Source organism: Panthera leo, chromosome D4 (genome assembly GCF_018350215.1).
Source record: "Panthera leo isolate Ple1 chromosome D4, P.leo_Ple1_pat1.1, whole genome shotgun sequence".
NCBI lineage: Eukaryota > Metazoa > Chordata > Mammalia > Carnivora > Felidae > Panthera > Panthera leo.
This window is the reverse complement of record NC_056691.1, coordinates 79893662-79909297: the sequence shown is the minus strand read 5'-3', so window position 1 is coordinate 79909297 and position 15636 is coordinate 79893662. Positions and strand designations below refer to the sequence as shown.

General features: G+C 42.6%; 1 protein-coding gene across 1 annotated transcript in view; it reads left to right on the top strand.

The window, feature by feature from the left end:
* Positions 1-15636, top strand: part of C5 (complement C5) — an 85617-nt gene that overhangs the window by 49655 nt on the left and 20326 nt on the right. Inside the window, exons 23-30 of the mRNA XM_042912455.1 lie at positions 367-456; positions 2331-2543; positions 3013-3088; positions 6416-6575; positions 8532-8627; positions 10148-10319; positions 12783-12988; positions 14279-14431. Of these exons, the coding sequence (XP_042768389.1) occupies positions 367-456; positions 2331-2543; positions 3013-3088; positions 6416-6575; positions 8532-8627; positions 10148-10319; positions 12783-12988; positions 14279-14431 (1166 nt within the window). The remainder of the gene's footprint in view (positions 1-366; positions 457-2330; positions 2544-3012; positions 3089-6415; positions 6576-8531; positions 8628-10147; positions 10320-12782; positions 12989-14278; positions 14432-15636) is intronic.

Below are 15636 nucleotides of genomic sequence, written 5' to 3'. Positions count from 1 at the left end.
GCTCTATTTAAAGAGATTATATAAGCCTAGGGTTTGATAAAAATCCTTGATTATTTTTAATTTCCTTTTTAGATTTTAATGTTATTATAAAAGAGTCTTTTAAAACAATTCCTTGGAAGCTGGTATATTATAAATAATCTGCTACTGGTGCTCCCTCAAGAATTCTGTGTAAATCCAATAATTTTTTAAAATGTTTATTTATTTATTTTGAGAGAGAGAGGGAGGGAGGGGCAGAGAGAAAGCCCAATGCAGGACTCAATGTCATGAACCATGGGATCACGAACCAAGCCAAAATCAAGAGTCAGATGCTTAACTAGCTGATCCGCCCAACCACCCCAATCTAATTTTTTTTTTTTTAATTTTCAGGTGTCGTTAGTAGACGAAAAGAGTTCCCATACAGGATACCGTTAGATTTGGTCCCCAAAACAAAAGTCAAAAGGATCGTGAGCGTAAAAGGTAAATTGACATATGCCATTTTCATTTCTCATTTCACTTTATGCTTTGCACTACAATCAAATATCCTCGTGATTATTCTGTTTCTCCTCCTCTCTCCTCAGCAGCATATACAAACCCATCTCTACCCCTTCCACCTTCAAACCTCCAACCACTTTTCCGACCGTCTTCTTCCACTGGCCTGATTTAAATAGAGGTTCATGCTCCCATGATGGAGGGTGGGGGGCTGTCATTGACCCAAAGACTTCTCTAAAACTTTCCATGATCTTAGCGACCACTCTTGCACCAGACAAGGCTCTACGACATACATGTGGCCTCACCAGGGGTGCACTGCTCTACTGAAACACAACATCAGTCCCAAAGGGGTTCTCTTCCTTCTGGTACATTGGCGGAAGGGGAAGCTTTGGTGGGCTTTCCCTCGTCCCTAGCCTTTATAAGTCAATAACATATCATTAAAATAATAGAATGTCCTGACTGCATTTTAGCTCAGAGAGAGCCCTGGACTCACAGAATGTTAGTACTGGAGAAAACTTTTAAGTTTATTTATTTTGAGAGAGAGAGCATGCAAGTGAGTGTGAGGGTGGGAAGGGCAGAGAGAGAGAGAGAGAGAGAGAGAGAGAGAGAGAGAATCCCAAGCAGGCTCCACACTATCAGCACCGACACAGGGCTCAATCTCACAAAACTTGAGATCATGACCTGAGCTGAAATCAAGAGTCAGATGTTTAGGGGCACATGGGTGGCTCAGTCGGTTAAGCTTCCAACTTCGGCTCAGGTCGTGATCTTGTAGTACATGAGTTCAAGCCCCGCATCGGGCTCTGTGCTGACAGCTCAGAGCCTAGAGCCTGCTTTGGATTCTGTCTGTCTGTATGTCTGTCTTTCTCTCTCTTTATTTATCTCAAAAATAAATAAACATTAAAAGAAAAAAAAAAAGTCAGATGTTTAACAGACTGAGCTACCCAGGCACCCCAGGGAACAACTTGTCTAATCATGTGCAATCCTATTGGATGTGTAAATACTGGTTTGCCCAACATTGCATGATGAGTTATGGACAAAGCCCTCACAGTCCAGGCTTTTGCTTTCCTTTGTGGGAGCAATTGATTAATAGGGTCTACAATGTCTAAAGCTATCAGGTTGAACGACAACTAATTTTCCATGTCCTCTATGCAGTAATCTGCCCACTACATTATACCATCTTACCACCATATTTGAGTGGTTATTTTTAAGGCTATTCTTCATGTTTCTTTCTTTTTTGTTTTAATGTATTTTATTTTAAAGAGAGAGCAGGGGAGGGGCAGAGAGAGAATCTTAAGCAGGTTCTATGTTCAGTGCAGAGCCCCAGGTGGGGCTCAATCCCATGACCCTGGGATCATGACCTGAGACAAAATCAAGAGTCGGACGCTCAATCACCTGAGCCACCCAGGTGCTCCTTGGTGTTTCTTTTAAATCCATATTCCTGACCAGATCTATTTTGTCTCTCCCCAGCTAAGAAGGAATTCAATTGCTTAGATAAAAAGGAAAGAACAGAGAGAGTTGCTCTTCTCTGTATTTAAAAAAAATTTTTTTTTTTTAATTTTAGTGTTTATTTTTGAGAGAGAGAGACAGAGACAGAGTGGGGGGGGGGGGGGGCGCGGAGAGAAAGAGAGAGGGAGACACAGATCCTAAAGCAGGCTCCAGGCTCTGAACTGTCAGCACAGAGCTCGACATGGGGCTCAAATTCATGAATCATTAAATCATGACCTGAGCCGAAGTTGGACGCTTAACCTACTGAGCCACCCAGACACCCCAAGTCTGCTCTCTGTTTAAAATATACCATTACTCAGAAGTTGATAGCAATTGATTTCATCTACCTTGAGTTTTTGTTTGTTTGTCTATTACAGGACTGCTTATAGGAGAGGTCATGTCTACAGTTCTGAGTCAGGAAGGCATTGACATTCTTACCCACCTCCCCAAGGGGAATGCAGAAGCAGAACTGATGAGCATTGTCCCAGTATTCTATGTTTTTCACTACCTGGAAGCAGGAAAAAATTGGAACATTTTTTCTACTAATTCACTTATTCAAAACCAGAACCTGAGGAAAAAATTAAAAGAAGGTAAAAAAAAAAAATCCATTTTACACATTATACCTAAAGATCTTGTGGTTCTTAAACCAATGGTGCCATTAAACCAATATATAATTTTATGAATTATACAAACACATAATTGTAAAAGCATTTCTACAAAAAGAGAATCGTGAGGTAGATGCAACTACATAAATAAACACTATTTTCTGTAGCATTTTGGCTTAACTTACCAAAATGCCTGGATGAGAGACAAGACATCTGCCTTCCAAACTCTACAGAGCACTTCCTTACTTCTTGAATGAGCTCAAAATGTTCTACTTGATAATTCCCAATTCAAGCTGTTCACATACTTCTTTTGAGAAATTTAACGTTGGCCACAGAGCACATGCGTGCTGCCCAACACCGAAGGAAGTTTACCATTCCCAGGAGCTAATAAAGCACTCTGTGAGTAGAGATAGAGGTCAGTGAAGCACTGTGTTCTTTCTCTGGTGCCTCGTAGGGATGGTGAGCATCATGTCCTACAGAAATGCTGACTCTTCTTACAGCATGTGGAAGGGTGGCAGTGCTAGCACTTGGTGAGTATAAAGGTTTTGATTTGCATTTTCATAAAATGGTTGCCTAACTAACTAAAGAATAACGGTCTTAATGGAAAGTCCATTCATCCAGTTGCTCAGGCTAAAAGTCTAGTAATTTTTCATTGCCTTCTTTCTCTTACAAGCCACATCCGATCCAGCAAATACTTTTGGCTGTACCTTCAAAACATATCCTGAAGTTGGCTGCTTCTCACCAACCCCATCACACCATCCTGGTCCAAGCCACTCTTGTTTGTTTGTTTGTTTGTTTGTTTCTTTCTTTCTTTCTTTCTTCCTTTCTTTCTTTTTCTAACTTTATTTAAATCCAAGTTAGTTAACATATAGTGTAATAATGGTTTCAGGAGTAGAATTTAGTGATTCATCACTTATGTACGACCCCCAGTGCTCATCCCAACAAGTGCCCTCCTTAATGCCCATCCCCTCACCCACCTCCCCTCCAACAACCCTCAGTTTGTTCTCTGTATTCAAGTGTCTCTCATGGTTTGCCTCCCTCTCTGTTTTTATCTGAATTTTCCTTCCCTTCCCCTATGTTCATCTGTTGTGTTTCTTAAATTCCACATATGAGTGAAATCATACAATATTTACTCTTCTCTGACTGACTTAATTTGCTTAGCATGATACACTCTAGTTCCATCCATGTTGTTGCAAATGGCAAGATTTCATTCTTTTTGATGACCAAGTAATATATCATTTCTTACCTGGGTTATTGCATTAACCTCCCCTTGTCTTTTGTCTTCAGCCCTTGCCCTTCTTTGTCTATGCTGAACACAGCTGCTGGAGTGACCCTGTTAAAACATAAGTTAGGTCACGTCACTCGAAACGGTTCAGGAGCTTCCCAACTTACCCTGGGTAAAAACCAGACTTCTTACTGTGAACTACCCTACCTGGTCTGGCCTCGCCTCACCTCTCCAACTGCATCCCTCACTTCTCTCTTTTATTCCACGCAAGCCCTACTGGCCTCTTCGATGTTCCTTGAACCTAGCGGGATGCTTCCACTTTAGGGCCTTTGCACTGACTGTTCCCTCTGTCCGAGATGCTCCTCCCCAGGCATCAGTGCCTAGTTCCCTTACCTCCCTCAGGTCTTTACCAAAAGTCACCTTCTCAGCGAGGCCTCTGCTAATCATTCTAATCTCATTCTCATCCCAACATTTCATCCCAAGCTTTCCTTTTCTCCTTAAAATTTGTCACTAACATTCTTACTTATCTCACGTGTAGTCTATCTTGCCGCTAGAATGTACTCTCCACACGGGCAGTTCCAAGGGTTCCTCGTGCCTGGTACATACCTGACACATAGCAGGTGCTCACGAAGTGCTTATTCAGTGAAGCATGATAACCTCCTTATTTCTGATGATTTGAAGGAAAGACCATTGGAATTAATTGAAAGGCTACAAGGCAATCTGCTTTCAAAAAATGCTATCATGTGCTGACGAAATATTTAATGAAAACATGGTGTTCCAGGTGCCTTGTAGATTCAACTGTGTGAAACACTTTTAAGGATCTGACAATCCACGGGGCGCCTGGGTGGCTCAGTCTGTCGAGTGTCCAACTTTTGCTCAGGTCATGATCTCACGGTTCATGGGTTCTGTGCTGACAGCTTGGAGCCTGGAGCCTGCTTCCAATTCTGTGTCTCCTTCCCTCTCTGCCCCTCCCCTGCTCACACTCTGTCCTCTCTCTCTCAAAAATAAATAAACATTAAAAAATTTAAAAAAAAGAACTTTACAATCTGGAATAACTGACTTTTATATTATGCCCTTTTAACTACTGACAGTCCCCAGGATTTCATTCTTGACCCTCTTATTTTCTGTAGTTTCTCATTGTGCAATCTCATCCTAACGCATGATTTCCATAATTTCTACACAGGTGATTCCCTAATTAATGTCTCAAGGCCTAACTTTTTTCCTAAGCTCCAGATTCATATTTCTAGGGATCTGGGAATCAAAGCCCTTCAAACATAATCTATGCCAAATTCATTCTTTTGTTTTTGTTTCCTTAATATGTGGGCAGCAATACTCTATACTAAAGTTTGAATCTTCCCTTTCCTTTTTGTTCTATATCCAATCAGTGATCAAGTCCCATGGATTGTACCTTAGAAGTGGGTCTAACCATGTGTGGGTGGCACATTTTAAAAGACACATAGACCCCTGGAACATGCCGACTGGAGGATACCAACCAGGATGCAAGGGGTTGGTGTTGGTGAGACTGGAAACCAGCACAGCAGCAGCTGGGGACTAAATGCCTAGAGAACAGAAAATCCCCCTTTCCCCCCAGAAGATACAATAACCTCTCAGTAGACACCTCTCAGTAAATACCTCTCAAGAGTTCTAGGCAAGCCTGAGTTCAGCCAGAAACACAGAAATATTTGGGTACTTTCCCAGACCCAACTCTACAAGTTCCTTGAGAGAAACATATACACAGAAGAAAATGGTCAGTACCTGAATACTTTCAAAATATTTTTTTGAGAAATATAAGGAAGATACAAAAAAAGTACGTAGAAAAATGCATCATTCCTTGTAGAAAGAAAAATGAAAATAAATTTCTTAAGTGAGGGTGAAAGTCAAGTGGGCTGACTTTCAAAAGCACCCGAGGGGCCGAAGAGTGGGCAGCTCTTGGCAGCTCGGAGAGAGAGAACGGGAGCGGGAGGAGGGAGTAGAGGCGTTGTGGGCTTATGAATTAGATACTCTTATGTATTCTTTGAGAGATCTTAGTAAAGACTGACATTGCTTCAAAAAGCAAAAACAAAGCAAAACAAAAAAACCAAACACCTCAGTAATCATGACAGTTCAAGCTTCCTTGTGAGGTGGTGAGTTCTGCATCAATGGCATGGCTCAAGGAGAAACGAGGCAAACACTCCCACGAATGTTGGGGAGGAAAATTCAGGCTTTGGACAAGACTTTAGATTAGACCGCTTTACCCATTTTACAATCTAGAGTTTTAGGATTTTGCTCCTCAGTGTCTCAAGTTCATGTGTCCATGCCCTGACTCAAAACTATTTGCTTCACCACTATTGTCTTTAACTTTAGAGTAATTTTGTTTTTAATCATCAGGCACCACTTTTTAGTTTGTGTGCTGGTCAACAATACTGCAATCACCAAAGATGTGCTGTTCACATTTGTTGACTGAATGCTTTTGGAGATCTTCCTAAAATCTTCTCTTCCTCTGTGCAATGGTGACAACTTACTTCAGAACTGTATGATTAAAAATATTATTTTCTTTTAAAGAATAAATATTGCTTTAACTAAAACACACTATAAATTGGGAGCCCATAGGGATTGAACATCTAAATATTCATCATGTGATTTTGTCTTAAAGGTTAACAGCCTTTGCTTTAAGAGTGCTTGGACAATTAAATAAATACATAGAACAGAACCGAAATTCAATTTGTAATACTTTATTGTGGCTGGTGGAGAATTGTCAACTAGAAAATGGATCTTTCAAGGAGAATTCGGGCTATCAACCAATAAAATTACAGGTAAGGAAACCAAGTATACAGATTAGCAACAGTTTAATTTACAAGTTTGAGTTTTGTTCTCATCCTATTTTAGGAGTTTCAAGAAGAGAAAACATACGTAACCCTTTAAGAAAGTCCTGTCACGTACAAGCAAAGAATATGAAAGTTCAGAAAATTCAGTATAGGTCACATGAGTGATGTCTTTGACATCATCTTGTGTAACAGGCATTGGTGGCTCATGGGGTGTAAGTGCTAGAGATCTCAGAACAGGCAAAATGTACTAATATGTCCCCACACCCTTGGTAGAGAACCTGTATGTGAAGTTCAGAGCCCTCTTACAGGTCAAGGCTGCAAGGTGTTGTCATGAAAGGTGAGACTCTATTTATATCCTGTTAGTAGTAAGAGAGATTGGGGTCAGTCTGTTAAACTGCAACAAAGTGTTGTTTAAGGTTAGAATCTACTTATAAACTTGAATTACAAAGCAATTATAGTATCTCTCCAAAATGTCATTACAGTATCTTCTGCTCCTTAGAATGTTTCTTTAAGATTCAACAGCCTTTTTTTAAATTTTATTTTATTTTTTTGCCTGCCCTAACCCAATCCCTCCCTGGCTAACATGGGGCTCATAATGGTACTCTGCTGCACCAATAGCAGATTAGGACTCCCACAAGAAATGGAGGGCAACTGACACCATGCAGGTGCTATTTGAAGAGTAAAATACTACAACAGTGTTTTACTTAAGATGCCCACCTATCCATCCATCCATCCATCTATCCATATTTATTCGACAACCATTCACTGAGCACCTAATACAGGCAAGGGTCTATTTTGAGCACAATCTGGGAGGAGGTGTGGGAAGGATGGCCCGCCACAGAGAAGCTCACACACTGGTAAGGAAAGTAGGCTCTACATACTCACAACACTAATCTACATATAACTGTGTGTGTTCATTTATTCATACGAGAAACGCTTACTGAATGGGAACTAAGGGCTGCATGGTAGAGACACAACAGTGAACTAAACTAATGTGGTCGCTGAGGCCATAAAGCTTACGATCTAGCAGAGAAGTCAGACATGAGCAAGTTATTTCAAGTGTGCGATGCATGTTAAGAAAAGGGAAATACAGTTTCACTGAAAGCAGGGGATCTAATCTGGTGTGGGGGAATTGAAGAAAATGACTTGGCCAGGACCCTGGGAAATACGTAGGAGGGAGGCAGGAAGAATGTTCCATCTGACGCAAACAGTGTGCCTGGCACTTTGAGGTGGAGAGGGAGGGAGGTTCACTCAAATAACTGGGGCTAAGAGAGCTAGGGGATGAGTGGCATAAAATAACGCTGGAGAGGTAAATAGAGGGCACTTTGGAAGGTCTTATAAGCATCGCATTGGAATGTTACTGCCCTAAGAGGAAATAGCATGGGAGAACAGAGGCTGGATAGTGCTGCAGAGAGGAGGTGGCATTTTCACAGGGTCTTTTTTTTTTTAAATAGTTTTTAAAATTTTTCTAATGTTTATTTATTTTTGAGAGAGAGAGAGAGAGAGAAAGAGAGTGTGAGCAGGGGAGGGGCAGAGAGGGAGACACAGAATCCGAAGCAGGCTCCAGGCTCTGAGCTGTCAGCACAGAGCCCAACGCTGGGCTCAAACCCATGAATCGCAAGATCATGACCTGAGCTCAAGTCGGTCACTCAAGCAACCAAGCCACCCAGGTGTCCCTCACGGAGTCTCGAAGGAGGGGGAGAGTTTGTGGTGAAGAGGTATGAATCGGAGCTTCAGAGGGGGGAGATGAGGGGGAGAAAGTCACGTGAACATATGCAAGTAAGAAAGACCCAGATCTTGCTGAGAAATGGCAAGCAGTCCTGCAGGACTGATGATGAAGGGAGAGGGCGAGATTAGGCTCAAAACGGAGATTAGACCCAGGTCATTTTACTGTGAGGACGCCATTTCATTCTGTTTTTAAAACAAAACATTGCTTACTTGTAGGGTACCTTGCCTGTCGAAGCCCGGGAGAACACCTTATATCTGACAGCCTTTGCTGTGATTGGAATTAGAAAGGCTTTTGATATATGCTCCCTGGTGGTAAGTAAGAGTTTCCTTTCTCCAACACCCATCCTCTGTTTCCTAACCATTTAGTGGGAGGGGCCACCTTGAAAATGAATTTAGTTTCAGGGTCAAAGGATTTCAGAATTATGATAGGTATTAGAGACCCTGGGTAAGGTGAATTCAGTTGTCCAGTGTCACAGGCCAGCAAACTGTGGCGCTGACAGCAGAACCAGTAACTTTTGGCTGACATGGGAAAATGGCGGTGTCTCCTCTGCCTCCTGCCTGCATCTCTGGTAATGTTCTGATGCGGATGTGACTGTTACCCTACACCCAAGGCATCTCGTATTGTGGAACCTCTGAGAACACACGATAGCCTGTCTGCTTCTTTGGGCTGTGCCATTTCATTTGCTTGGAAGTTGTGGGGAGAGAGGAGAGGATTCGCCTGCGTGGATCAATGTGAAAGACTCCAAGGGAGCAGGAGCTTCCCTGATCGGGGGAGAGACCATCCCACACTGAGGCCAAACGTGCCTGCTTACAAATCGGAAGCGAATGAGACATGTCCTTCAAACCAGCATAGAGAACAGACATGGAAAATCCCAAAGGGGGTTATAGGGTTTCAGCCACAGAACAAAATAATGTTTGTAGTTTTTTCCAAGAGAATTGTTATTTATACTTAACGAGGCAAAATAGTCAACAAGGACAAGTTCCCAGGGGCCTAGAGGACAAGCTGACACCCACTGGTGCGTGAGGGAGGGGCAGGGGAGCTGGGACGGGAGGAGCCAGGAGAGCTGACCACGACATCACTCCGGCTTCCTCCTCACGCACTTAGGTCGGGACCGAGTAATAGAGACGATGTTCCCAGGAATTCTTAGGATCAAAAAGCACTTTGGTAGCTTTTGGTTCTTTTCCTGCTATTTATGGTTTTCTTTAGTAAAACTCTGTTTGAAAATGTGAGTCTGGGGGCGCCTGGGTGGCGCAGTCGGTTAAGCATCCGACTTCAGCCAGGTCACGATCTCGCGGTCCGTGAGTTCGAGCCCCGCGTCAGGCTCTGGGCTGATGGCTCGGAGCCTGGAGCCTGTTTCCGATTCTGTGTCTCCCTCTCTCTCTGCCCCTCCCCTGTTCATGCTCTGTCTCTCTCTGTCCCAAAAATAAATAAAAAAAATAAAAAAAAAAAAAAAAAAAACGTTGGAAAATGTGAGTCTGTCCCAGCTCTGCTGAGGGGGAGTGGTGAAAGTCTAGGCCTGGCTTCTCCTTCCCAGGGGCTGCATCTGCTGCGGGAAGCAGAAACTAAAGGCGAAAACGTCTCCAGAGATGCCCTTTGCCAGGGGCAAAAAGCCTAACCCGGTTTGGACGAGCATGTTTCCCCTTCTGAGATTAGGCTCTGCTCCTTCTCCTAGAGGGATCTGTTCCAGTGAGACACCATCCACTTCTATGAGGACAGTCTTCTTTCCACCCTTCGCCTTGCCTGCCCCAGGATGGTGCCCCCCCGGGGGTGGTTCCCATCAGTTGACAGGTTGAGGCTTGACAAACTTAGGTACCCTCTGCTCTTGTTCCAGAAAATCAACACGGCTATCACTAAAGCTGACACCTTTCTGCTTGAAAATACCCTCTCAGCCCAGAGCACCTTTACACTGGCCATTGCTGCTTACGCTCTTTCCCTGGGAGATAAAACCCACCCACAATTTCGTTCAATTGTCTCAGCCCTGAAGAAGAAAGCTTTGGTTAAAGGTATGACTTATTTCACACAATTTTTTCAGCAAGCGTTTAAGCATGTAGAGTGTGCCAATTCTGTGAAGGAGGTTAGGGCAGGCAAAGTTGAGTAAGGCACGGTGTCTGCCCTCGAGAAACCAACCGTCACAATACGATATATTAAGTGCTGTAATTCATTCACGCAGCTTATGTACTGAGTACCTCCTATGTACCAGATACTGTTCCAGGTTCTGGGGATAAAGCAACAGACCAAAATAAAACAAAACAAAGCAACAAAAAAAAAAAAAAAAAAAAATCCAGGTCCTTGTGAAACTTACATTCTAGTTATGGAGAGACAGACAAACATGGTAAGTAAAATAGTGCATACAGTGAATAGGTTGGACGATTGATATGAAGCAAAATAAAGCAGGGAAAGGAGACAAGGAGAAGGGGTAGGTTGTAATTTTAGATACAGTGGTCAGGCTTGAGCCTCACTGAGAAGGTGGTACTTGAGTAGAGACCTGAAGGAGGTGAGGAAGCAAGCTGGTGGATATCTTGAGGAATGTTCCTGATGGAGAAGCCGCATGTGCAAATGCCTGAGGCAGGAGGGTGCCTGGAGCTCCATGAATGACAAGGAAGGTCATATACAGCCTTGGAGGTCATCACAGGAGCTCTGCAAGACCCCTGTATACAGTTGTGCAATGTAGACAGCCCCCACCCAAGCCAGTGAACTGAGGCTGAAATCCAGCCCGGGCACCCCCCTAGCCATGCATCCTAGTTTGGGTCTGCTTCTGCCCAGAGCAAAGGGTGCCTGTGTCTCATTCACATCAAGGTACTGGATGGGTGGGGGGGAGGGGGGCAGTGGAAGCACTAAACCTTTAACTTCTGCTTTGAGTGAAAAGGAAAGGCATTGGAGGATTTTTTATCAGAGGTGTACTGATTACCAGTTTATTGCACTTTCCACTCTGGCTTATATTGTACTGAGTTGGCTATATACGTATTTCATTTTGAAACATAAAGATACCACTTCCTATAGGTCAAGAGTAAAGAAATGGAAAGAGGGTAGCAGTGATCATTGGCCAGTGTGCCCGTACCAGCATGGATATGGTTGGGTACTTCTGAGCCCTCTTCTGGCTGAGGTTTTCTGAAAGCTTAATAAATCTAACACGAGGTGTGTCACTGTTTACAAGATTTTATTTCTGTCATCGTTTAAAAATGACTGAATCATAAAATACACCTCGAAACCACTTGTACAGTGCTTTTAAAATAACACAAAAGAAATGTCTTGGGTCTTGTAAGACAGGGATCATAAAATCATAGAATTGAAGAGCTAGAAGAGATCTTAATAATTCAAATAATGTTTGAGCTGCAAATATCTTTAAAAACCAAATCTTTTATTCTGAATACAGCAAATCTGAGTCTCTGAGAGGGAGGGGAAGCATTACCCAAAGTCATGTAAATAATGTAATTATGAATTGTAAACAGATACATCAAAATTTTGACTAATCTTCAAAAATAATTTCCAAATATGCCTCACTGTTTTTTAAAATATAATTTGCACAAAAAAAGGACTTAAAGTGACAGTTTAAATTACTACAGCAATAACAAATATAATTTAGAACCTAATTTATGAAAAGTGCTACATATATGAAATTATCTTTAGTGCTTTAAACTTGAGGAGATTAAAAAAGAATGAACTAAGATTTTGGGTGTGATCTCAATTTCTAGGTTGTAGATTTTTTTTCTGTCAGGGAGAAAAGTTCTCCAATCTATCTCACCGCATCAATAATCACAATAAAGCTTTCTATGTGTATGGTGCTCTCTGGTTGATAAAAAGTTACATCTGGTATCTCATCTGAGTTTCACTACAAGGAAATAAGTACTACGTACACTTTAGGTATTAGAAAATGAGTCCCACAGAACAAAACAGAATTCTTCCAAAATGACATGGTCATTTCCTAGTAGAGCAGAGATTAGAACCTGGGTGTACTGGTTACCAGTTGGTTACACTTCTCCCTTTACAGTACTGCTTCTCCCCAGTACATGCGGGCTTTGCATGATGACCTTTTTGAGTAAAGACAAAGAGCACTGTATTAAGAGATCTTATTATGTACTGGTCACCTTGAAGAAGTTCTTCTTACAAAAGAATAAGAAACTTCTAGAAATCAGAAGGCCACTACCAGTAAAAATGTCTAGAAACCTGCTAGAAGTATATCAAATTCACATGTATTTTTTTAATTTATTTATTTATTTTGAGAGAGGGAGAGAGAGCAAGAGAGCACAAGCATGAGCAGGGGAGGGGCAGAGAGAGAGGGAGAGAAAGAATCCCAAGCAGGCTCCGCACTGTCAGCACAGAGCCCAACATGGGGCTCAGTCTCACAAACTGTGAGATCATGACCTGAGCTAAAATCAAGAGTCAGACACTTAACTAACTGAGCCACCAGGCGCCCCTCAAATTCACATTTTTAATCACATTAATGAATGTGATTTGCTGATGTTCAGGCGATCCAGTCATTTATCGCTTCTGGAAAGACGATCTTCAACAGGAAAGCACATCCACACCTAACCCCAGTACAGCACACGTGGTAGAAACCACTGCCTACGCTTTACTCACCAGTCTGAGCTTGAAAGACATAAATTACGTTAACCCAATCATCAGATGGCTATCTGAAGAGCAGAGGTACGGAGGCGGCTTTTATTCAACCCAGGTAACATTTCTCTGTCTGGTTTTACCCTCCTGAAGACATTTGCCCTCCTCCTGCATGACATGTGCCACATTCATTCTGTCGCCCATGCTTTCGTCCTCCCGCCAAGATCTGAATAAATGACTAGAGTCAAAAGACCCTTGGAGATTATCTGCAGTGACACCCTTCTCCTACAGCAGAGGAAGTCAGCCCCAAGAGGTTCGTTCATGGAGTTAGTGGCACAGCCAAAATCAAAACTCACATCTCCTGACTCTAAATCCAGTACTTCCTCTATGATTCTTAATGATCACGAAGGGCTAGTAAGGTTATCAGTGATTCCATCACATCCTATGTAATGAACAGAGGCCACCGTGTGGACCAAAGTACTGAGATTCCCTCCCCCCCAAAATGAGTAAAAAGTGAGAGAAATACTGACTCTTACGGTTTGCCTAGCTACCAGTGTAAACTCATTTATGTATGTATGTTTTATAGTTATTATGTAGTTGTATAATATGCTCTGGTTTCAAAGATGAGCTCAAACGTTAGCATCTTCTCTGTTCCTTGAATGTTTGGATGATCGTAGAATGTGTTTCTATGTGTTTATAAAATTTAGAGCTAGAGGGGTCCTTTAAGGTTACTTTAGTGATTATGTAATCTGAGGAGGCAAATGAATTTCATCTTGGAGACAAGTGTAGGCTTAGCAGGGAAGAGTGTCCCATTGATTATCATGCCATGTCACAGGCAGACGGGGTAGCCACGTGTTTGACGCCTCTGATCTAGTCAGTCACATTTCCCAATCTTGCACATGAGGAAGAGGAGACCTAGAAAAATAAAGTTCACCCATTCATTCCTTCAACAAATACTTGTTCAGTAGCTACTAAATGTAATGGATGCCAAGAAATCTTACATTACAGTGGTAGAAGCAGAAAATGAAAACGGAATAATAGAGAGGGAGAACGTATTTATGGCCTCACTGTGGAGTTATCTGAGGTGAGACTTAAGGATAAAAAGGAGACAGTCATGCAAGGATTAGGAGGCATTCTGCAAAGAGTGACTGGCCTGAGGTCATGCACCCAGGACACCTGGAGAGCCTGGAACTGAGGCCACACCTCCTTCCTCTCCCTGCCAACAGCAGCATCCCTACTGGGGAGGGAGAGACCTCCACCTAGGAGCCCTTCACCAGTTTCACTCAGTCAGTTGGAGTTTCCCCACTGGTCAGTGCATCCTCACTCTCTCATAAGAAAGCGGATTTGTAAATACAGGGAAGATATAAATGAGCTAAACCTGTTTTTGTGCCTTGCTGATTGCTGACAGGATACGATTAATGCCATCGAGGGCCTGACGGAATATTCACTCCTGATAAAACAACTCCACTTGAACATGGACATCAATGTCTCTTACAAGCATAAAGGTGACCTCCACCGTTATAAGATGACAGAGACGAATTTCCTTGGGAGGCCAATAGAGGTAAATTAAGGACTTTTTATAAAATTTTATAAGTGGGTGGGCCCTTTGAAGTCATGTGTTCCCCTCTTACTTTACAAATGTATCTATTTACTACTTAAAAATACATTGAGTACCTGCTATGTCCCAGGGCACTGGGAATTCAAAAGCAAAGTGTATGAAGAAACTGGGTACTCGGGGAGACTGCTGTTTTAACAGACAGTAAAAAAATAAGAGCCTTGGTAGGGACATGGAAGGACAGAGCAGGGCCTCCTGACCCAAGGTGAGAGGTAGGAATTTGTCAAGTGCGTCCAGATGCGCAGGTTAAATCTGGGAGAATCAGGATGAGTTAGCAAGGTGAAGAAAAGGGGGAAAACATTCTAGTCAGAGAGAACAGTATGCACAAAGGTGCAGTGGTAGAGTGAGAGGGAAGACACGTGTGGACATCCACGTGGTTCCATGTGGGCCCGTCATACACACAAAGTATGGCCAAACTGAGGGATTGGCCTTTGGGTCCCCTGACAGCTTACCCCATGTACCCCTGCTGAATTTTTTTTTTTTTATGAAAACCTCAATGGCCTGTGAAAATTTCCCAAAGTAAAGGACACGTTGGAAGAACTAGTTTCTGTGTCGATAAGAGTAGCTGCTAGTAAACGGCTGCTAACATATATTTTTCTAATTACCACATTTCAGATTCTTTTAGGTCATATTTAAATACACAGATGACTGGAAATAGTTTTTAACTGTCTACATGCTCTACAAATCCATGGTTGGGAGAAGTAAGTAGGCATGAGAAATAAAATTGAACGCGAAAATTAAAAACAATTGGCCCACAGATAAAAGAAAAAGATAGGTATGGATACGGATATATAGACAGAGATATAGAAATATTCCAACACTTGAAAGTCCAGAGACCTCAAATAAAAATCTGCCTCCAAACTCTTAAAAAACCGGACGATCAGGCAACAGGGTGTTGGCCACAGCAAGCACTCTTCAGCCGGTCCCAGTTTCTGGCAGTCACGTGATATGTGTGTGTGTGTGTGTGTGTGTGTGTGTGTGTGTGTGTGTGTGTGTGCGCTCTTTGTGTGCCCTTGCTTGGTGCCTGGGCCTCTGCAGGCACGTGTGCTTATGGCCCCCAGGGTTGGCAATGTGTCTCCTTTCTCTGGGAGCGTGTAGACTTCACCAGAGGTTCACATTCCAAGCCAATGGTGTAAGATCTCATGAGGAGC